At 43.9% G+C, this 24,285-nt stretch overlaps 1 protein-coding gene across 6 annotated transcripts in view; it reads left to right on the top strand.

Moving 5' to 3' along the window:
- LOC129831781 (rho GTPase-activating protein 44-like) overlaps window positions 1-24,285 on the top strand; it is a 152,068-nt gene that overhangs the window by 90,683 nt on the left and 37,100 nt on the right. For 5 of the 6 annotated variants that reach the window (XR_008755813.1, XM_055895233.1, XM_055895223.1 and 2 more), the window contains exons 2-11: window positions 9,531-9,570; window positions 9,673-9,795; window positions 9,979-10,055; window positions 10,407-10,518; window positions 12,138-12,214; window positions 12,486-12,603; window positions 17,332-17,400; window positions 17,832-17,913; window positions 18,188-18,315; window positions 19,978-20,089. Coding sequence is in view for 5 of the 6 variants with exons in the window: in XM_055895233.1 (XP_055751208.1) it covers window positions 9,531-9,570; window positions 9,673-9,795; window positions 9,979-10,055; window positions 10,407-10,518; window positions 12,138-12,214; window positions 12,486-12,603; window positions 17,332-17,400; window positions 17,832-17,913; window positions 18,188-18,315; window positions 19,978-20,089 (938 nt within the window). In the remaining variant the exon portion in view is untranslated. Of the gene's footprint in view, window positions 1-9,530; window positions 9,571-9,672; window positions 9,796-9,978; window positions 10,056-10,406; window positions 10,519-10,646; window positions 10,669-12,137; window positions 12,215-12,485; window positions 12,604-17,331; window positions 17,401-17,831; window positions 17,914-18,187; window positions 18,316-19,977; window positions 20,090-24,285 lie in introns of those variants that run through there. The other variant, XM_055895245.1, reaches the window with a different exon arrangement.

The following is a 24,285-nucleotide window of genomic DNA, read 5'->3' as shown; positions in this document are numbered from 1 at the left end:
CTTCCAATTCTATGTTCTACAGGGCATTCAAGTCCTTCTAATTCTATGTTCTACAGGGCATTCTAGTCTTTCTAGTTCTATGTTCTACAGGGCATTCTAGTCCTTCTAATTCTATGTTCTACAGGGCATTCTAGTCATTCTAATTTTATGTTCTACAGGGCATTCTAGTCCTTCTAATTCTATGTTCTACAGGGCATTCTAGTCCTTCTAATTCTATGTTCTACAGGGCATTCTAGTCCTTCTAATTCTATGTTCTACAGGGCATTCTAGTCCTTCCAATTCTATGTTCTACAGGGCATTCTAGTCCTTCTAATTCTATGTTCTACAGGGCATTCTAGTCATTCTAATTCTATGTTCTACAGGGCATTCTAGTCATTATAAATCTATAGTCTACTACAGGCCTAGATTATTGGCCGTGTCCACTGGTCAGACGGGCCGGCCGCCGTGGTGCTTCCTGCTGTTTCAGCCAGCAGCCCATACACACAGAAAGTACCCTTGTCCCCCTTAGCTCTGAATGGACAGTTTGGTCAGGCTGCCTTGGAATGCTGAGGCAGATTGTGGTGTGTGTGAGCTCCTTTTAATTAAAGAACGGAATGGAGAGAGAGAGTTTTCATTCATCCTGTTCTCCGAGCTTTGTTAAGAACACACAGTCTGTGTTCCAAATGGAACCCTATTCCCTATATAGTGCACTGCTTTTGACCAGGACCCAGAGATGCCCTACATAGTGCACTACTTTTGACCAGGACCCAGAGATTCCCTACATAGTGCACTACTTTAGACCACCACCTGTCCATGGGCAGTATGGCTCATACAAGGCTACTTAGAAAGGGACTAGGGTGCCGTTTGTGATGCAGACATAGTGAAGCATCATGGACCAGCACACATTGTGCCCTCAAAACTTCTGGAACAGATGACTCTGTTTATCATAACATTCATAGGCCTAAATTAACGTTTTGTTGTCATGTTGTTGTTTATTATGTCATTCTGAACATGATGAACAAGCCGTTTCTTCAGTAAAAGTGCTCTCAGTATAGAGCCCCTCTCATCCGACATGCATCGGTGAAAAAACAGCTATTTTATTGATCATTAAAGGTCAGGGAGTTCCAACCCAAACCTCCTCAGAGATCAGTCCTACTTCCTGGTCATCGTGTTTCATAGCACCCTAGTGGTGGGTGCTGTTCTAATGGTGGGCCATTCAGTCTTCTGGCTCACTGCTTTCATCTGACTGATGCACGACCCTTCAGTCATGGGGTCTATCTCAATACTGTAGAAGTGGCTTCCTCTTCTCGTCTCCTTTCCCCCATCTACTGTGATGAGCTGAACGTGGACAGAAGAGTCTTTTAGCAGGCTGTGTAATAGGCAGCCATCCTTCATATTGCTTTTACACATCCTGTGTTTTCAGAGCAGTAGAACCCGCAGTGGAAAACGTTCTACCTGGAACCAAAAGGGTTATAACTGGAACCAAAAGGGTTCTACTGGAACCAAAAGGGTTATAACTGGAACCAAAAGAGTTCTAACTGGAACCAAAAATGGTTCTTCAAAGTGTAGATGGAGAGGAGATGAAGGATGGAAGTCACATTAGACTATTGAGATAAAGCCCTGGACCAGGCTCTCATCCAACCTTCACACAGCAGAACAGCAGAGCAGCAGAGCAGAGGTCTAACCAGCAGGGTTCTAATCAGCAGTGGTCAAATCAGCAGGGTTCTAATCAGCAGGGTTCTAATCAGCGGTGGTCTAATCTGCAGGGTTCTAATCAGCAGGGTTCTAATCAGCAGTGGTCAAATCAGCAGGGTTCTAATCTGCAGGGTTCTAATCAGCGGTGGTCTAATCTGCAGGGTTCTAATCAGCAGGGTTCTAATCAGCAGTGGTCAAATCAGCAGGGTTCTAATCTGCAGGGTTCTAATCTGCAGGGTTCTAATCTGCAGGGTTCTAATCAGCAGGGTTCTAATCAGAAGGGTTCTAATCAGCAGGGTTCTAATCAGCAGGGTTCTAATCAGCAGGGTTCTAATCAGTGGTGGTCTAATCAGCAGGGTTCTAATCAGCAGGGTTCTAATCAGCAGGGTTCTAATCAGCAGGGTTCTAATCAGCAGGGGTCCAATTAGCAGGGTTCTAATCAGCAGTGATCTAATCAGCAGGGTCCTAATCAGCAGGGTCCTAATCAGCAGGGCTCTAATCAACGGTGGTCTAATCAACAGGGTCCTAATCAGCAGGGTTCTAATCAGAAGGAGTCTATCAGCAGGGTTCTAATCAGCAGGGTTCTAATCAGCAGGGTTCTAATCAGCAGGGGTCCAATTAGCAGGGTTCTAATCAGCAGTGATCTAATCAGCAGGGTCCTAATTAGCAGTGATCTAATCAGCAGGGTTATTATAAGCAGGGGTCTGGTCATTGACATCGGTAGACTGTATTCACTGCTATGTTTGTCCGTCCTGTTTGTTTCTCTGCTGCAATTCGACTTGAAGCATCTGCTGTTGGCAGCTTGGAAAATTAATTCATTATTTTGTTTATTTATTGACTTGAAGCATGAGGCAGAGCCATGGCCTGAGGGGATTACCCCACCCCCCCACCCCACCCCACCTCACCCCACACACACACACACCATCCTAACACTTGCCTTCTGAGATTAGAGACCTAGATTGTGTTCAGTAGGACGCACTATAACTACATTTATTCATGGAAAATAAAAGTGTGTGGTTCATATCTTCTTTGACAACTTCAGGTAGTATCTCCCCGTTTCAAAGTGTTTCAACACAGGACACGATGCTGATTGGTGAAATATGTCAACCTTTGTCCTCTATCCTGCTCAGCCTAGTCAATAATACCCTTTCAGTTTGATACACGCAATGAAATCAGTCATTCAAAACAGCTGGCCTTGCTTCCATTTAACTGGATCGAACTGCTCAGTTTGTCATTGGAGTTGGATGGGTTCACTCTTACCACTCCAATACTCTGAGACACATGAGCCCCAGAGAGCTATACAGCTCTTATAGACATATATATCTCCCCATATAGCTCTTATAGACATATATATCTCACCATATAGCTCTTATAGACATATATATCTCCCCATATAGCTCTTATAGACATATATATCTCACCATATAGCTCTTATAGACATATATATCTCACCATATAGCTCTTATAGACATATATATCTCCCCATATAGCTCTTATAGACATATATATCTCCCCATATAGCTCTTATAGACATATACAGTGGGGAGAACAAGTATTTGATACACTGCCGATTTTGCAGGTTTTCCTACTTACAAAGTATGTAGAGGTCTGTGATTTTTATCATAGGTACACTTCAACTGTGAGAGACGGAATCTAAAACAAAAATCCAGAAAATCACATTGTATGATTTTTAAGTAATTAATTTGCATTTTATTGCATGACATAAGTATTTGATCATCTATCAAGCAGTAAGAATTCCGGCTCTCACAGACCTGTTAGTTTTTCTTTAAGAAGCCCTCTTGTTCTCCACTCATTACCTGTATTAACTGCACCTGTTTGAACTCGTTACCTGTATAAAAGACACCTGTCCACACACTCAATCAAACAGACTCCAACCTCTCCACAATGGCCAAGACCAGAGAGCTGTGTAAGGACATCAGGGATAAAATTGTAGACCTGCACAAGGCTGGGATGGGCTACAGGACAATAGGCAAGCAGCTTGGTGAGAAGGCAACAACTGTTGGCGCAATTATTAGAAAATGGAAGAAGTTCAAGATGACGGTCAATCACCCTCGGTCTGGGGCTCCATGCAAGATATCACCTCGTGGGGCATCAATGATCATGAGGAAGGTGAGGGATCAGCCCAGAACTACACGGCAGGACACGGCAATGACCTGAAGAGAGCTGGGACCACAGTCTCAAAGAAATCCATTAGTAACACACTACGCCGTCATGGATTAAAATCCTGCAGCGTACGCAAGGTCCCCCTGCTCAAGCCAGCGCATGTCCAGGCCCATCTGAAGTTTGCCAATGACCATCTGGATGATCCAGAGGAGGAATGGGAGAAGGTCATGTGGTCTGATGAGACAAAAATATAACTTTTTGGTCTAAACTCCACTCGCTGTGTTTGGAGGAAGAAGAAGGATGAGTACAACCCCAAGAACACCATCCCAAACGTGAAGCATGGAGGTGGAAACATCATTCTATGGGGCTGCTTTTCTGCAAAGGGAACAGGACGACTGCACCGTATTGAGGGGAGGATGGATGGGGCCATATATCGCGAGATCTTGGCCAACAACCTCCTTCCCTCATAAGAGCATTGAAGATGGGTCGTGGCTGGGTCTTCCAGCATGACAACGACCCGAAACACACAGCCAGGGCAACTAAGGAGTGGCTCCGTAAGAAGCATCTCAAGGTCCTGGAGTGGTCTAGCCAGTCTCCAGACCTGAACCCAATAGAAAATCTTTGGAGGGAGCTGAAATTCCGTATTGCCCAGCGACAGCCCCGAAACCTGAAGGATCTGGAGAAGGTCTGTATGGAGGAGTGGGCCAAAATCCCTGCTGCAGTGTGTGCAAACCTGGTCAAGAACTACAGGAAACGTATGATCTGTGTAGTTGCAAACAAAGGTTTCTGTACCAAATATTAAGTTCTGCTTTTCTGATGTATCAAATACTTATGTCATGCAATAAAATGCAAATTAATTACTTAAAAATCATACAATGTGATTTTCTGGATTTTTGTTTTAGATTCCGTCTCTCACAGTTGAAGTGTACCTATGATAAAAATTACAGACCTCTACATGCTTTGTAAGTAGGAAAACCTGAGAAATCGGCAGTGTATCAAATACTTGTTCTCCCCACTGTATATCGCACCATATAGCTCTTATAGACATATATATCTCACCATATAGCTCTTATAGACATATATATATCACCATATAGCTCTTATAAACATATATATCTCACCATATAGCTCTTATAGACATATATATCTCACCATATAGCTCTTATAGACATATATATCTCACCATATAGCTCTTATAATCATATATATCTCACCATATAGCTCTTATAGACATATATATCTCACCATATAGCTCTTATAAACATATATATCTCACCATATAGCTCTTATAGACATATATATCTCACCATATAGCTCTTATAGACATATATATCTCACCATATAGCTCTTATAGACATATATATATCACCATATAGCTCTTATAAACATATATATCTCACCATATAGCTCTTATAGACATATATATCTCACCATATAGCTCTTATAGACATATATATCTCACGATATAGCTCTTATAGACATATATATATCACCATATAGCTCTTATAGACATATATATCTCACCATATAGCTCTTATAGACATATATATCTCACCATATAGCTCTTATAGACATGTATATCTCACAATATGGCTCTTATAGCCATATATATCTCACCATATAGCTCTTATAGACATATATATCTCACCATATAGCTCTTATAGACATATATATCTCACCATATAGCTCTTATAGACATATATATCTCACCATATAGCTCTTATAGCCATATATATCTCACCATATAGCTCTTATAGACATATATATCTCACCATATAGCTCTTATAGACATGTATATCTCACAATATGGCTCTTATAGCCATATATACATTGCATTCTGAAAGTATTCAGACCCCTTGACTTTTTCTACATTTTGTTGCTTTACAGCGTTATTCTAAAACGGATGAAATCGTTTTTCCCCCCTTCCCCCTCCCCCACACACAATACCCCATAATGACAAAGCAAAAACAGGTTTTTAGAAATGTTTGCAAATGTATATAAAAAAATCTGAAATATTACATTTACATAAGTATTCAGACCCTTTACTCAGTACTTTGTTGAAGCACCTTTGGCAGCGATTACAGCCTCGAGTCTTCTTGGATATGACGCTACAAGCTTGGCACACCTATATTTGAGGTCCTGAGCATTCTGGAGCAGGTTTTCATCAAGGATCTCTCTGTACTTTGCTCTGTTCATCTTTCCCTCAATCCTGACTGTCCCTGCCGCTGAAAAACATCCCCACAGCATGATGCTGCCACCACCATGCTTCCCCGTAGGGATGGTGACAGGTTTCCTCCAGACGTGACGCTTGGCATTCAGGCCAAAGAGTTCAATCTTGGTTTCATCAGATCAGAGAATCTTGTTTCTCATGGTCTGAGAGTCTTTAGGTATCTTTTGGCAAACTCTGAGCTGGCTGTCATGTGCCGTTTACTGAGGAGTGGGAGAAGATGGGAGAACACAGTGGCCACCGTGTTCTTTGAGACCTTTAATGTTACATATATTTTTTGGTACCCTTCCCCAGATCTGTGCTTCGACACAATCCTGTCTCTGTGCTCTACCGACAATTCCTTCAATCTCATGGCTTGGTTTTTGCTCTGACATGTACGTTCAACTGTGGAACCTTATATAGACAGATGTGTGCCTTTCCAAATCATGTCCAATCAATTGAATTTACCACAGAGCTCAATTCCAAGTCCCATACCAAAGGGCCTGAATACGTACTTTCTTATGTACATTTAGAAAAACACTGTTTTCGCTTTGTCATTATGGGGTATTGTGTGTAGATTGATGAGGGAATCATAGTGGACAGAGCATAGTGGTGGCTGCATCAGGAATATGCTTGTAATCGTTAAGGACTGGGGAGATTTCTCAGGATAAAAAATACATGTAATGGTACTAAGCACACAATCCTAGAGGAAAACTTGGTTCAGTGTGCTTTCAACCAGACACTGGGAGATGAATTCACCTTTCATCAGGACATTAACCTACAACACAAGGCCAAATATACAATGGAGTTGCTTACCAAGAAGACAGTGAATATTCCTGAGTGCTGAGTTACAGTTTTGACGTAAATATACTTGAAAATCTATGGCATGACCTGAAAAATGATTGTCTAGCAATGATCAATAACCAATTTGAAGAGCTTGAAGAATTATGGGTAAATGTTGCACAATTCAGGTTGGAATGCTTAGAGACCCAGAAAGACTCAGGTGCTTCTATATGTAAATAAAATATTTATGCATTTCATTTTTAATACATTTGCTAAGATTTCTAAAAACATGTTATCACTTTGTCATTATGGGGTATTGTGTGTAGATGGTGTGAATTATTATTATTTTGATCCATTTTGAATTATTGTTGTAACACAACAACATGTGGAGTAAGTCAAGTAGTATGAATACTTTCTGAAGGCTCTGCAACTTGATTCAAATAACTACATAAAGTACTTAAGGAGATTCCCCAGAGGCTTGTTGAGTGAGTTCTTGTTAAATCATTCAAACCCTCTCCACCCTAACCCAATCCTGACTGGTATGTTTTCTCCTTCTATCCTCTCCACCTTAACCCAGTCCTGACTGGTATGTTTTCTCCTTCTATCCTCTCCACCCTAACCCAGTCCTGACTGGTATGTTTTCTCCTTCTATCCTCTCCACCCTAACCCAATCCTGACTGGTATGTAATCTCCTTCTACCCTCTCCACCCTAACCCAATCCTGACTGGTATGTTTTCTCCTTCTATCCTCTCCACCCTAACCCAATCCTGACTGGTATGTTTTCTCCTATCCTCTCCACCCTAACCCAATCCTGACTGGTATGTTTTCTCCTTCTATCCTCTCCACCCTAACCCAATCCTGACTGGTATGTTTTCTCCTTCTACCCTCTCCACCCTAACCCAATCCTGACTGGTATGTTTTCTCCTTCTATCCTCTCCACCCTAACCCAGTCCTGACTGGTATGTTTTCTCCTTCTATCCTCTCCACCCTAACCCAGTCCTGACTGGTATGTTTTCTCCTTCTATCCTCTCCACCCTAACCCAATCCTGACTGGTATGTAATCTCCTTCTACCCTCTCCACCCTAACCCAATCCTGACTGGTATGTTTTCTCCTTCTATCCTCTCCACCCTAACCCAATCCTGACTGGTATGTTTTCTCCTTCTATCCTCTCCACCCTAACCCAATCCTGACTGGTATGTTTTCTCCTTCTGTCCTCTCCACCCTAACCCAATCCTGACTGGTATGTTTTCTCCTTCTATCCTCTCCACCTTAACCCAGTCCTGACTGGTATGCTTTCTCCTTCTACCCTCTCCACCCTAACCCAATCCTGACTGGTATGTTTTCTCCTTCTATCCTCTCCACCCTAACCCAATCCTGACTGGTATGTTTTCTCCTTCTACCCTCTCCACCCTAACCCAATCCTGACTGGTATGTTTTCTCCTATCCTCTCCACCTTAACCCAATCCTGACTGGTATGTTTTCTCCTTCTACCCTCTCCACCTTAACCCAATCCTGACTGGTATGTTTTCTCCTTCTACCCTCTCCACCCTAACCCAATCCTGACTGGTATGTAATCTCCTTCTACCCTCTCCACCCTAACCCAGTCCTGACTGGTATGTTTTCTCCTATCCTCTCCACCTTAACCCAATCCTGACTGGTATGTTTTCTCCTTCTATCCTCTCCACCCTAACCCAATCCTGACTGGTATGTTTTCTCCTTCTACCCTCTCCACGCTAACCCAATCCTGACTGGTATGTTTTCTCCTATCCTCTCCACCTTAACCCAATCCTGACTGGTATGTTTTCTCCTTCTGTCCTCTCCACCTTAACCCAATCCTGACTGGTATGTTTTCTCCTTCTACCCTCTCCACCCTAACCCAATCCTGACTGGTATGTTTTCTCCTTCTACCCTCTCCACCCTAACCCAATCCTGACTGGTATGTAATCTCCTTCTATCCTCTCCACCCTAACCCAATCCTGACTGGTATGTTTTCTCCTTCTATCCTCTCCACCCTAACCCAATCCTGACTGGTATGTTTTCTCCTATCCTCTCCACCCTAACCCAATCCTGACTGGTATGTTTTCTCCTGTCCTCTCCACCCTAACCCAATCCTGACTGGTATGTTTTCTCCTTCTACCCTCTCCACCCTAACCCAATCCTGACTGGTATGTTTTCTCCTATCCTCTCCACCCTAACCCAATCCTGACTGGTATGTTTTCTCCTGTCCTCTCCACCCTAACCCAATCCTGACTGGTATGTTTTCTCCTTCTATCCTCTCCACCCTAACCCAATCCTGACTGGTATGTTTTCTCCTTCTATCCTCTCCACCCTAACCCAATCCTGACTGGTATGTTTTCTCCTTCTATCCTCTCCACCCTAACCCAATCCTGACTGGTATGTTTTCTCCTTCTACCCTCTCCACCCTAACCCAATCCTGACTGGTATGTTTTCTCCTTCTACCCTCTCCACCCTAACCCAATCCTGACTGGTATGTTTTCTCCTTCTATCCTCTCCACCCTAACCCAATCCTGACTGGTATGTTTTCTCCTTCTACCCTCTCCACCCTAACCCAATCCTGACTGGTATGTTTTCTCCTTCTATCCTCTCCACCCTAACCCAATCCTGACTGGTATGTTTTCTCCTTCTACCCTCTCCACCCTAACCCAATCCTGACTGGTATGTTTTCTCCTTCTATCCTCTCCACCCTAACCCAGTCCTTACTGGTATGTTTTCTCTTTCTAGGGCAGAAAAAACTGAAGTGTTAAGCGACGATCTTCTGCAGGTAAATAAGTGTGTGTGTGTGTGTGCGTGCGCGTGCCTGTGTGTGTCATTTCTGGCCTACCTGCTAGCGCGGTGTCTGATACGTGTTGCTGTGCTGGTCTAGGTGGAGAAGCGGTTGGACCTGGTCAAACAGGTGACCCACAGCACTCACAAGAAGCTGACGGCCTGCCTGCAGGGTCAGCAAGGGGCTGAAGAGAGAGAGAAGAAATCAGTCAAGTCTCCCTCGGTAAGGACCTATCGGATTCTTGTTTTTTCAATGTGTCAGTGAGTTTCTATCTGTCCTATTCAAATAAACCAGGAATAAATACAAGACCATAATATCCCCGTTCACAGTGACAGAGGAACATGTTCTGCTACCTTGTGCGCTGATATGAAATACTGCATGTTAATTCTGTCTGTCTTGTATCAGAAAAAGCTCCCACTAACCATCCTGGCACAATGTATGGTAGAAGGAGCTGCTGTGCTAGGGGACGACTCTCTACTAGGGTGAGTCCCTGTATACGCACTCTCACTCTCACACACGCACACACGCACGCACGCACACACACACACTTTTTTTATGTTGATTCTGCCATAATTCCACTCTGTCCTCTTTGACCTTGTTCTCTATCCCATGCATTCTGATTAGCTGAAGCCGGGTCCTAGCTGACGTTGTGATTGGCTATGGCTGCGTCCTCTCTGGCGTTGTGATTGCTTGTGGCCGGGTCCTAGCTGATGTTGTGATTGACTGGGACCTAGCTGACATTGTGATTGGCTGTGGCAGGGACCTAGCTGACATTGTGATTGGCTGTGGCAGGGACCTAGCTGATGTTTTGATTGGCTCTGTTCCCCTAACAGGAAGATGCTGAACCTGTGTGGGGAGACAGAGGAGAAGCTGGCCCAGGAACTGATTCAGTTTGAGTTCCAGATAGAGAAGGATGTGGTGGAGCCTCTCTATGAGCTGGCTGAGGTGAGTCCTACTGTCTATGATGAGGTGAGTCCTACTGTCTATGATGAGGTGGAGCCTCTCTATGAGCTGGCTGAGGTGAGTCCTACTGTCTATGATGAGGTGAGTCCTACTGTCTATGATGAGGTGGAGCCTCTCTATGAGCTGGCTGAGGTGAGTCCTACTGTCTATGATGAGGTGAGTCCTACTGTCTATGATGAGGTGGAGCCTCTCTATAAGCTGGCTGAGGTGAGTACTACTGTCTCTATGATGAGGTGAGTCCTACTGTCTCTATGATGAGGTGAGTACTACTGTCTCTATGATGAGGTGAGTCCTACTGTCCCTATGATGAGGTGAGTCCTACTGTCTCTATGATGAGGTGAGTCCTACTGTCTCTATGATGAGGTGAGTCCTACTGTCTCTATGATGAGGTGAGTCCTACTGTCTCTATGATGAGGTGAGTCCTACTGTCTCTATGATGAGATGAGTCCTACTGTCCCTATGATGAGGTGAGTCCTACTGTCCCTATGATGAGGTGAGTCCTACTGTCCCTATGATGAGGTGAGTCCTACTGTCCCTATGATGAGGTGAGTCCTACTGTCCCTATGATGAGGTGAGTCCTACTGTCCCTATGATGAGGTGAGTCCTACTGTCCCTATGATGAGGTGAGTCCTACTGTCCCTATGATGAGGTGAGTCCTACTGTCCCTATGATGAGGTGAGTCCTACTGTCCCTATGATGAGGTGAGTCCTAATGTCCCTATGATGAGGTGAGTCCTACTGTCCCTATGATGAGGTGAGTCCTACTGTCTCTATGATGAGGTGAGTCCTACTGTCTCTATGATGAGGTGAGTCCTACTGTCTCTATGATGAGATGAGTCCTACTGTCCCTATGATGAGGTGAGTCCTACTGTCTCTATGATGAGGTGAGTCCTACTGTCTATGATGAGGTGAGTCCTACTGTCTATGATGAGGTGAGTCCTACTGTCTATGATGAGGTGAGTCCTACTGTCTATGATGAGATGAGTCCTACTGTCTATGATGAGGTGAGTCCTACTGTCTCTATGATGAGGTGAGTCCTACTGTCTCTATGATGAGGTGAGTCCTACTGTCCCTATGATGAGGTGAGTCCTACTGTCCCTATGATGAGGTGAGTCCTACTGTCCCTATGATGAGGTGAGTCCTACTGTCCCTATGATGAGGTGAGTCCTACTGTCTATGATGAGATGAGTCCTACTGTCTATGATGAGGTGAGTCCGACTGTCTCTATGATGAGGTGAGTCCTACTGTCCCTATGATGAGGTGAGTCCTACTGTCCTTATGATGAGGTGAGTCCTACTGTCCCTATGATGAGGTGAGTCCTACTGTCCCTATGATGAGGTGAGTCCTACTGTCCCTAGCCATACATTATTTGAAGTTATAATTGTTATAGTTGTCTGTCCAGAGGCTGCCCACAACATTCACCATTACTGTCTCTGACTGAACATGATGGTTAAGACACAATGTCAGCATGTTCATTATTGTCTATTAACTTCAGGGTGGTGGAATATCCCTCTCATCTCCACTCCCACTCAACTAGTAGATAAGTGAATGTAGTGGAGATCCATTATAGAGGAGGTTTGATGTGTTCCTGTCTCTTCCCAGGTGGACATTCCCAACATCCAGAAACAGAGGAAACATTTAGCCAAGCTGGTGCTGGACATGGACTCAGCTCGCACACGGTGAGGGATGGACTGCATGTTAACATCCTTCCACCCTCTTCACTGGCCTTCACCTCTTAACACATGCTCATGTTTAGAATAATGCTTAGAAGTGCATGTTCCCTCCCTCCGTGGTTGTGTCTCAAATCGCACCCTAATCCCTACATAGTGCGCTACTGGTCAGAAGTAGTGCACTATATAGCCTGGAATAGGATGCCCTTTGGGATGCTGTCTGTGTGTTGGTGTTCCATCCCTCCTCCTAACTCTTCTTCTGTCTCCTCCTTTCCTGTAGGTTTCACCAGTCGTCCAAGTCCTCCAGTCACCCTAGCAACCTGCAGGCGGGCGGGGCCAAGGGCGAGGCCCTCAGAGAGGAGATGGAAGAGGCAGCCAATAGGATGGAGATCTGCAGGGTGAGTCACAGGGTTCTAGAGGTTCAGGCTCCTCCTCCTTCACTTAGTGTATTCCACTGTCCTCCCCCACACCATGAAACTACATTAACCACTACAGGGTTACAGGCTGTATTAACTACTACAAGGTTACAGGCTGTATTAACTACTACAAGGTTACAGGCTGTATTAACCACTACAAGGTTACAGGCTGTATTAACCACTACAAGGTTACAGGCTGTATTAACTACTACAAGGTTACAGGCTGTATTAACTACTACAAGGTTACAGGCTGTATTAACCACTACAAGGTTACAGACTGTATTAACCACTACAAGGTTACAGGCTGTATTAAGGTTACAGGCTGTATTAACCACTACAAGGTTACAGGCTGTATTAACCACTACAAGGTTACAGGCTGTATTAACCACTACAAGGTTACAGGCTGTATTAACCACTACAAGGTTACAGGCTGTATTAGGGTTACAGGCTGTATTAACCACTACAAGGTCACAGGCTGTATTAGGGTTACAGGCTGTATTAACTACTACAAGGTTACAGGCTGTATTAACTACTACAAGGTTACAGGCTGTATTAGGGTTACAGGCTGTATTAACCACTACAAGGTCACAGGCTGTATTAGGGTTACAGGCTGTATTAACTACTACAAGGTTACAGGCTGTATTAACTACTACAAGGTTACAGGCTGTATTAAGGTTACAGGCTGTATTAACCACTACAAGGTTACAGGCTGTATTAACCACTACAAGGTTACAGGCTGTATTAACCACTACAAGGTTACAGGCTGTATTAACCACTACAAGGTTACAGGCTGTATTAACCACTACAAGGTTACAGGCTGTATTAACCACTACAAGGTTACAGGCTGTATTAACCACTACAAGGTTACAGGCTGTATTAAGGTTACAGGCTGTATTAACTACTACAAGGTTACAGGCTGTATTAACTACTACAAGGTTACAGACTGTATTAACCACTACAAGGTTACAGGCTGTATTAGGGTTACAGGCTGTATTAACCACTACAAGGTCACAGGCTGTATTAGGGTTACAGGCTGTATTAACCACTACAAGGTTACAGGCTGTATTAACCACTACAAGGTTACAGGCTGTATTAACTATTACAAGGTTACAGGCTGTATTAACCACTACAAGGTTACAGGCTGTATTAACCACTACAAGGTTACAGGCTGTATTAACCACTACAAGGTTACAGGCTGTATTAACCACTACAAGGTTACAGGCTGTATTAACCACTACAAGGTTACAGGCTGTATTAACCACTACAAGGTTACAGGCTGTATTAACTACTACAAGGTTACAGGCTGTATTAACCACTACAAGGTTACAGGCTGTATTAGGGTTACAGGCTGTATTAACTACTACAGGGTTACAGGCTGTATTAACCACTACAAGGTTACAGGCTGTATTAGGGTTACAGGCTGTATTAACCACTACAAGGTTACAGGCTGTATTAACTACTACAAGGTTACAGACTGTATTAACCACTACAAGGTTACAGGCTGTATTAGGGTTACAGGCTGTATTAACCACTACAAGGTTACAGGCTGTATTAACCACTACAAGGTTACAGGCTGTATTAACTACTACAAGGTTACAGGCTGTATTAACCACTACAAGGTTACAGGCTGTATTAACCACTACAAGGTTACAGGCTGTATTAGGGTTACAGGCTGTATTAACCACTACAAGGTCACAGGCTGTATTAGGGTTACAGGCTGTATTAACTACTACAAGGCTACAGGCTGTATTAACCACTACAAGGTTACAGGCTGTATTAACCACTACAAGGTTACAGGCTGTATTAACCACTACAAGGTTACAGGCTGTATTAACCACTACAAGGTCACAGGCTGTATTAGGGTTACAGGCTGTATTAACCACTACAAGGTCACAGGCTGTATTAGGGTTACAGGCTGTATTAACCACTACAAGGTTGCAGGCTGTATTAACCACTACAAGGTTACAGGCTGTATTAACCACTACAAGGTTACAGGCTGTATTAACCACTACAAGGTCACAGGCTGTATTAGGGTTACAGGCTGTATTAACCACTACAAGGTCACAGGCTGTATTAGGGTTACAGGCTGTATTAACTACTACAAGGCTACAGGCTGTATTAACCACTACAAGGTTACAGGCTGTATTAACCACTACAAGGTTACAGGCTGTATTAACCACTACAAGGTCACAGGCTGTATTAGGGTTACAGGCTGTATTAACCACTACAAGGTCACAGGCTGTATTAGGGTTACAGGCTGTATTAACTACTACAAGGCTACAGGCTGTATTAACCACTACAAGGTTACAGGCTGTATTAACTACTACAAGGTTACAGGCTGTATTAACTACTACAAGGTTACAGGCTGTATTAACCACTACAAGGTTACAGGCTGTATTAACCACTACAAGGTTACAGGCTGTATTAAGGTTACAGGCTGTATTAAGGTTACAGGCTGTATTAGGGTTACAGGCTGTATTAACCACTACAAGATTACAGGCTGTATTAAGGTTACAGGCTGTATTAACCACTACAAGGTTACAGGCTGTATTAACCACTACAAGGTTACAGGCTGTATTAAGGTTACAGGCTGTATTAACCACTACAAGGTTACAGGCTGTATTAGGGTTACAGGCTGTATTAACCACTACAAGGTTACAGGCTGTATTAACTACTACAAGGTTACAGACTGTATTAACCACTACAAGGTTACAGGCTGTATTAGGGTTACAGGCTGTATTAACCACTACAAGGTTACAGGCTGTATTAACCACTACAAGGTTACAGGCTGTATTAACTACTACAAGGTTACAGGCTGTATTAACCACTACAAGGTTACAGGCTGTATTAACCACTACAAGGTTACAGGCTGTATTAGGGTTACAGGCTGTATTAACCACTACAAGGTCACAGGCTGTATTAGGGTTACAGGCTGTATTAACTACTACAAGGCTACAGGCTGTATTAACCACTACAAGGTTACAGGCTGTATTAACCACTACAAGGTTACAGGCTGTATTAACCACTACAAGGTTACAGGCTGTATTAACCACTACAAGGTCACAGGCTGTATTAGGGTTACAGGCTGTATTAACCACTACAAGGTCACAGGCTGTATTAGGGTTACAGGCTGTATTAACCACTACAAGGTTGCAGGCTGTATTAACCACTACAAGGTTACAGGCTGTATTAACCACTACAAGGTTACAGGCTGTATTAACCACTACAAGGTCACAGGCTGTATTAGGGTTACAGGCTGTATTAACCACTACAAGGTCACAGGCTGTATTAGGGTTACAGGCTGTATTAACTACTACAAGGCTACAGGCTGTATTAACCACTACAAGGTTACAGGCTGTATTAACCACTACAAGGTTACAGGCTGTATTAACCACTACAAGGTCACAGGCTGTATTAGGGTTACAGGCTGTATTAACCACTACAAGGTCACAGGCTGTATTAGGGTTACAGGCTGTATTAACTACTACAAGGCTACAGGCTGTATTAACCACTACAAGGTTACAGGCTGTATTAACTACTACAAGGTTACAGGCTGTATTAACTACTACAAGGTTACAGGCTGTATTAACCACTACAAGGTTACAGGCTGTATTAACCACTACAAGGTTACAGGCTGTATTAAGGTTACAGGCTGTATTAAGGTTACAGGCTGTATTAGGGTTACAGGCTGTATTAACCACTACAAGATTACAGGCTGTATTAAGGTTACAGGCTGTATTAACCACTACAAGGTTACAGGCTGTATTAACCACTACAAGGTTACAGGCTGTATTAAGGTTACAGGCTGTATTAACCACTACAAGGTTACAGGCTGTATTAGGGTTACAGGCTGTATTAACCACTACAAGGTTACAGGCTGTATTAACCACTACAAGGTTACAGGCTGTATTAACCACTACAAGGTTACAGGCTGTATTAACCACTACAAGGTTACAGGCTGTATTAACCACTACATTTACAGGCTGTATTAACCACTACAATGTTACAGACTGTATTAACCACTACAAGGTTACAGACTGTATTAAGGTTACAGGCTGTATTAACCACTACAAGGTTACAGGCTGTATTAACCACTACAAGGTTACAGGCTGTATTAACCACTACAAGGTTACAGGCTGTATTAACCACTACAAGGTTACAGGCTGTATTAACCACTACAAGGTTACAGGCTGTATTAACCACTACAAGGTTACAAGCTGTATTAACTACTACAAGGTTACAGGCTGTATTAACCACTACAAGGTTACAGGCTGTATTAACTACTACAAGGTTACAGGCTGTATTAACCACTACAAGGTTACAGGCTGTATTAACCACTACAAGGTTACAGGCTGTATTAACTACTACAAGGTTACAGGCTGTATTAACTACTACAAGGTTACAGGCTGTATTAACTACTACAAGGTTACAGGCTGTATTAACCACTACAAGGTTACAGGCTGTATTAACTACTACAAGGTTACAGGCTGTATTAACTACTACAAGGTTACAGGCTGTATTAACCACTACAAGGTTACAGACTATATTAACCACTACAAGGTTACAGGCTGTATTAACCACTACAAGGTTACAGGCTGTATTAACCACTACAAGGTTACAGGCTGTATTAACCACTACAAGGTTACAGGCTGTATTAACCACTACAAGGTTACAGGCTGTATTAAGGTAATTTCTTATTCTCTTTTCCAGGATCAACTATCAGCGGATATGTATAATTTTGTGGCCAAAGAAATAGACTATGCAAACTACTTTCAGACGGTTAGTACATTTTCTGTATCAATGCATTTGCCCTTCAGATGACCTTGATTCCTTTTTACAGTCATATAGATGAGCGGGTGTTTAAACCTCACCGTTTTACCCCTCTCTCCCTGTGTGTCTCTCTGTCCCTGTGTCTCTGTCCTTCTGTCACCCTCTGTCCCTCTGTGTCTCTCTTTCTCCCTCTGTGTCTCTCTTTCTCCCTCTTCTGTCCCTCTGTCACCCTCTGTTTCCCTGTGTGTCTCTCTGTCCCTGTGTCTCGGTCCCCCTCTCTGTCCCTGTGTCTCGGTCCCCCTCTCTATGCCTGTGTCTCTGTCCCCCTCTCTGTCCCTGTGTCTCGGTCCCCCTCTCTATGCCTGTGTCTCTGTCCCCCTCTCTGTCCCTGTGTCTCTGTCCCCCTCTCTGTCCCTGTGTCTCTGTGTGTCTCCCTGTAGCTCATAGAGATCCAGGCAGAATATCACAGGAAGTCTCTAGAGATCCTCCAGAGTGTCCTGCCCACCATTAAAGCTCACCAGGGTGAGTTTGTATGTGTGTGTGTGTGTGTCTATGTGTGTCTATATGTGTGTGTGTGTGTGTGTGTGTGTGTGTGTGTGTGTGTGTGTGTGTGTGTGTGTGTGTGTGTGTGTGTGTGTGTGTGTGTGTGTGTGTGTGTGTGTGTGTGTGTGTGTGTGTGTGTGTGTGTCTATGTGTGTGTGTGTGTGAGAGAGAGCTCGTCCATGCCTGCACATGTACACATGCCTGCCTGCTCCTCGTGTGTCTAACTGTTGTATAATGTGTTGTACTGCCACAGAGGCGTGGGTGGAGAAGCCTTCGTATGGCAAGGCCCTGGAGGAACACCTGACCATCAGCAGCAGAGAGATCGCCTTCCCCATCGAGGCCTGTGTCACAATGCTGCTGGAGTGTGGCATGCAGGAGGAGGTATAGAAAAAGATGAAGCCTGCTTTACACTAAGTTTCCCAGACCCAGATGTAGTGTAATGCTCTAGGTGTCGGGGTGTTTGTGGAATCAGACGCAGGAACAGCAGAGCTTCAATAGGTTGAGTTTAATTCCCAACTCGTCAACAAACAATGTCCAAACCGGACTACTGGGTGTCAAATAAACACCTGTCTTCAAACATGAAGACAAAACCAGTACACACACACGAACCACTCCCGAAATCCAAAGAAACAGACGAACAATCCCGCACAAAGAAGCAGACAGGCTGGCTGACTAATAAAGCCACCCTGATTGCCAATTCCCTCAAACCAGGTGATAACCATAAACACATAAGGAGGGGGAGGAAAAAGAGTCAGTAGCAGCTAGTAGGCCGGTGACGACGACCGCCGAGCGCCACCCGAACGGGAAGGAGAGCCTGCCTCGGTTGAAGTCGTGACATGTAGCCTACGTAACACTAAGTTTCCCAGACCCAGATGTAGCCTACGTAACACTAAGTTTCCCAGACCCAGATGTAGCCTACGTAACACTAAGTTTCCCAGACCCAGATGTAGCCTACGTAACACTACGTTTCCCAGACCCAGATGTAGCCTACGTAACACTAAGTTTCCCAGACCCAGATGTAGCCTACGTAACACTAAGTTTCCCAGACCCAGATGAAGCCTACTTAACACTACCAAGTTTCCCAGACCCAGATGAAGCCTACTTAACACTACTAAGTTTCCCAGACCCAGATGAAGTCTACTTAACACTACTAAGTTTCCCAGAACCAGATGAAGTCTACTTAACACTACTAAGTTTCCCAGACCCAGCTGAAGTCTACTTAACACTACTAAGTTTCCCAGACCCAGATGAAGCCTACTTAACACTACTAAGTTTCCCAGACCCAGATGAAGTCTACTTAACACTACTAAACATTCTGATTACAGAGCAGAGTTAATATAGGATTTAGCCATTAGAGAGTGTTAATTGTAGACAAAGTTACAGTATGTACTAGATTTATATTTCACTATTTATCTCTATGATGACCCTGCTCTGACTCCCTGTCTTCCTGACTCCATGTCTTCCTGACTCCCTGTCTTCCTGACTCCCTGTCTTCCTGACTCCCTGTCTTCCTGACTCCATGTCTTCCTGACTCCATGTCTTCCTGTCTTCCTGACTCCCTGTCTTCCTGACTCCCTGACTCCATGTCTTCCTGACTCCCTGTCTTCCTGACTCCCTGACTCCATGTCTTCCTGTCTTCCTGACTCCCTGTCTTCCTATCTTCCTGACTCCATGTCTTCCTGACTCCATGTCTTCCTGACTCCCTGTCTTCCTGACTCCATGTCTTCCTGACTCCATGTCTTCCTGACTCCCTCACTTCCTGTCTTCCTGTCTTCCTGACTCCCTGTCTTCCTGACTCCCTGTCTTCCTGACTCCCTGTCTTCCTGACTCCCTGACTCTCTGTCTTCCTGACTCCCTGTCTTCCTGACTCCCTGACTCTCTGTCTTCCTGACTCTGTCTTCCTGTCTTCCTATCTTCCTGACTCCCTGTCTTCCTGACTCCCTGTCTTCCTGACTCCCTGTCTTCCTGACTCCCTGTCTTCCTGACTCCCTGTCTTCCTGACTCCCTGTCTTCCTGACTTCCTGACTCCATGTGTGTGTGTAGGGTCTGTTCAGAGTGGCCCCCTCGGCCTCCAAGCTGAAGAAGCTGAAGGCCTCCCTGGACTGTGGTGTGATGGACGTACAGGAGTATTCAGCTGACCCTCACGCCATCGCAGGTTACCTTACACACCCACACACACACATATAGACACACACACCCACACACAGTATTTGAAAACACTCAAATACACTGACTCAAATACACTCCGATGCATTTAACCCCGGTATTTGTAAATAGTATTTGAAATACGTATTTCGAAATAACCTCAAATATAATTTCATAGACTATTTTGTTTTTTCAAATAACCATTAAAATACCAAAAATTCTAAAACGTATTTTAAATACTACACTGAACAACAATATAAATGCAACATGTAAAGTGTTGGTCCCATGTTTCATGAGATGAAATAAAAGATCCCAGAAATATTCCATACGCACAAAAATATTATTTCTCTCAAATGTTGTGCTCAAATGTGTTTACATCCCTGTTAGTGAGCATTTCTCCTTTGCAAGATAATCCATCCACCTGACAGGTGTGGCATATCAAGAAGCTGATTAAAAGGCATGATCATTACACAGGTGCACCTTGTGCTGGGAACAATACAAGGCCACTCTAAAATGTGCAGTTTTGTCACACAACACAATGCCACAGATGTCTCAGATTTTGAGGGAGCGTGCAATTGGCATGCTAACTGCAGGAATGTCCCCAGAGCTGTTGCAAGAGAATTGAATGTTAGTTTCTCTATCATAAGCCGCCTCCAACTGCGTTTTAGAGAATTTGGCAATACGTCCAACCGGTTTCACAACCGCAGACCATGTGTATGGCGTCATGTGGGCGAGCAGTTTGCTGATGTCAAAGTTGTGAACGGGGGGGGGGGGGGGGTTATGGTATGGTCAGGCATAAGCTACGGACAACGAACACATTTGCATTTTATCCATGGCAATTTGAATGCACAGCGATACCGTGACGAGATCCTGAGACCCATTGTCTTGCAATTCATCCAACCACCATCACCTCATGTTTCAGCATGATAATGCATGGCCCCATGTCACAAGGATCTGTACACAATTCTGAAAATGTCCCAGTTCTTCCATGGCCTTATTACTCACCAGACATGTTACCCATTGAGCATGTTTGCGATGCTCTGGATCGACATGTACAACAGCGTGTTCCAGTTCCCGCCAAGATCCAGCAACTTTGCACAGCCATTGAAGAGGAGTGGGACAGCATTCCACAGGCCACAATCAACAGCCTGATCAACGAAGGAGATGTGTCGCGCTGCATGAGGCAAATGGTGGTCACACCAGATACTGACTGGTTTTCTGATTCACGCTCCTACTTTTTTAGTAATATATCTGTGACCAACATCCATAGATTAGGGCCTAATGAATTTAGTTCAATTGACTGATTTCCTCAAATGAACTGTAACTCAGTAAAATCTTTGACATTTTTGCAGGTTACGTTTATATTTTTATTCAGTATAGATACTATTTGAACCCAGGTCTGACACACACATGCACACGCATACACCATCGCAGATTAATTTACACCCCCACACGCCTCTTACCTCTCTCTCTCTGGCTCAGGCTCTGGTCTCCATAACAACGAGCCTTTAGCTAGCTCCATTGTCTATATATAAACATTAGATATATCTCTGCTTTCAGGAGATTCATGCCTCCAGAAATACATACATCAATGTTGGGTCAAAACAATCAAGGCTTCTTGTGTTTGTGGAAGACTGTTGTCTTTCACACCTTGTTGCCTATTTCTTTGTTGCCTATTTCCTACCATCCTCCTCCTCCAGTAGTGAGCTTGACTACGTCCCAAATGACATCATATTCTCTATTTAGTGCACTACTGTTGACCAGGACCCATATGGTTCTGGTCAAAAGTAGTGCACTACATAGGGAATAGGGGCTGTGGTAAAAAGTAGTGCACTATATAGGGAATAGGGGCCGGTCATCATGAAGTGCTTTGAGGGGCTGGTCATGGCCCACATGAAGGCCAGCATGCCAGGCACACTGGACCCAGTCCCATTTGCTTACCTCTCCAACAGAACCAAGGAAGATGCCATTTCCATCACTATTCACGCGGCCGTAACACATCTGGACAAGAGGAACTCCTATGTGAGAATGCTGTTCATTGACTACAGTTCAACATTCACCACTATTGTTCCCTCCACGCTCGACACCAAGCTCAGAGCGTCCTCAGTCCTCTGCTGTACTTCCTGTTCACCCACGTGGCTTTGCAAGACACCAAGCTCAGAGCGTCCTCAGTCCTCTGCTGTACTTCCTGTTCACCCACGTGGCTTTGCAAGACACCAAGCTCAGAGCGTCCTCAGTCCTCTGCTGTACTTCCTGTTCACCCACGTGGCTTTGCAAGACACCAAGCTCAGAGCGTCCTCAGTCCTCTGCTGTACTTCCTGTTCACCCACGTAGCTTTGCAAGACACCAACTCCATCATCAAGTTTGCTGACGGCACAACGGCTGTAGGTCTGATAACCAACGACGATGAGTCAGCCAATAGGGAGGAGCTAAGTGAACTGATATTATGGTAGCAGGAAAACACCCTCTCCCTCCACATCAGCAAAACCAATGAGTTGATTGTTGACATCAGGAATTAGAGGAGGGAACATGCTCCGATCCACTTCGACAGGACTGCAGTGGAGAGGGTCAGCAGTTTAAGTTCCTCTGTGTCCACATCACAGAGGACTTGACATGGACCAACAGCACCACCCTTCTTGTCAAGAGGACTCAACTGTGTCTTAACTTCCTGAGGCGGCTGAAGAAATTCGGCGTGCCACCCCGGGTCCTCCAAATACTACTGCTGCACCGTGGAGTGTCCTGACCGGCTGCATCACGGCCTGGTACGGGAACGGCTCCGTCCATGACCACAAGGCCCAGTACATCACTGGGACCGTGCTCCCACCCATCCAGGGCATCTACTAGAATCTAGAGGTCGACCGATTATGATTTTTCAATGCCGATACCAATACCGATTATTGGAGGACAAAAAAAGCCGATACCGATTAATCGGCCGATTTATGATTTAAAAAATATATATAAATACTGTATATATATGATACACACACACACATTTTTGTAATAATGACAATTGCAACAATACTGAATGAACAATGAACACTTTTATTTTAACTTAATATAATACACACACACGCACACAGCTCTGAAGTGACAACGATACTGAAGAGTCTGCTTAGGAGACAAATACTCTCAACTGTTTGAATAAAAATAGAGTTTAAGTTACCTGTGATGAATGTTGAAAACAAAAACTTTAATTTCTATATGCAGGAAATGTCACGATCGTCTTGCTGTGAGAGATTGGACCAAGGCGCAGCGTGTGCAAAATACATCTTCTTTTATTAAAGAAGAGAGAAAACAAACAAGAAACGAACAACTATACACAAACTAACAAAACTGACGACCGTGAAGCTATAAAGACAGCTAGTGCTGACACAAACACTACACATAGACAATTACCCACAAACAGCTAAAGCCTATGGCTGCCTTAAATATGGCTCCCAATCAGAGACAACAATAACCAGCTGTCTCTGATTGAGAACCAATTCAGGCAACCATAGACTTTCCTAGACACCTACACTGAACACTAAACCATCTACTCTACTTAACCCCCTAAACCATACAACACCCTAGACAATACAAAAACACACAAAGACAACCCACCCCAACTCACGCCCTGACCAACTAAATAAATAAAAGAAAAAGGAACAATAGGTCAGGAACGTGACAGGAAATCCTATTTTAATAATGGGCATGGTAAGAATTGACAACCAAAGTGCGAGTCATAATTCCCATGACACCTTCTAGCAAAATCTGAAAAGCGGTTCCTTCATTTATTCCATAGGATATTTTTAGATTCACTTAAAATAAGGTCTGTGTTTCGTGTAGGCTTACATCACCGTGCCAATTTTATAACTGTGTAGATATCCATAGGATAAGGTAACTCTGATCAATATTGGCTAAATATAAGCAAAGATTTAAAAAATTGTAGAGTGGATTTATGAAAATATGTTGACAAAACGTTACCTTATCCTAGTGAGATTTACACGGGTATCAAAACGTCGAGGCGGTTTAAGCCTGCACGAAACACAGACCTTATTTGAAGTAGATCAAGACATTCTCTATGGAAGACATGAACGGTAAATTAACGAAGGAACCCCTTTCAAATTCAGCTGCAAGTTATTACAGGAATTATAACGCGTCGACTATTTCTCTCTAAACCATATATCTTTGACTAATCCGGAAACTATCACCTCGAAAACAAAATGT

Source organism: Salvelinus fontinalis, chromosome 2 (genome assembly GCF_029448725.1).
Source record: "Salvelinus fontinalis isolate EN_2023a chromosome 2, ASM2944872v1, whole genome shotgun sequence".
In the NCBI taxonomy this organism is placed as follows: Eukaryota; Metazoa; Chordata; class Actinopteri; order Salmoniformes; family Salmonidae; genus Salvelinus; species Salvelinus fontinalis.
The sequence above is the reverse complement of the archived record's forward strand: the minus strand, read 5'-3'. Positions and strand labels throughout refer to the sequence as shown.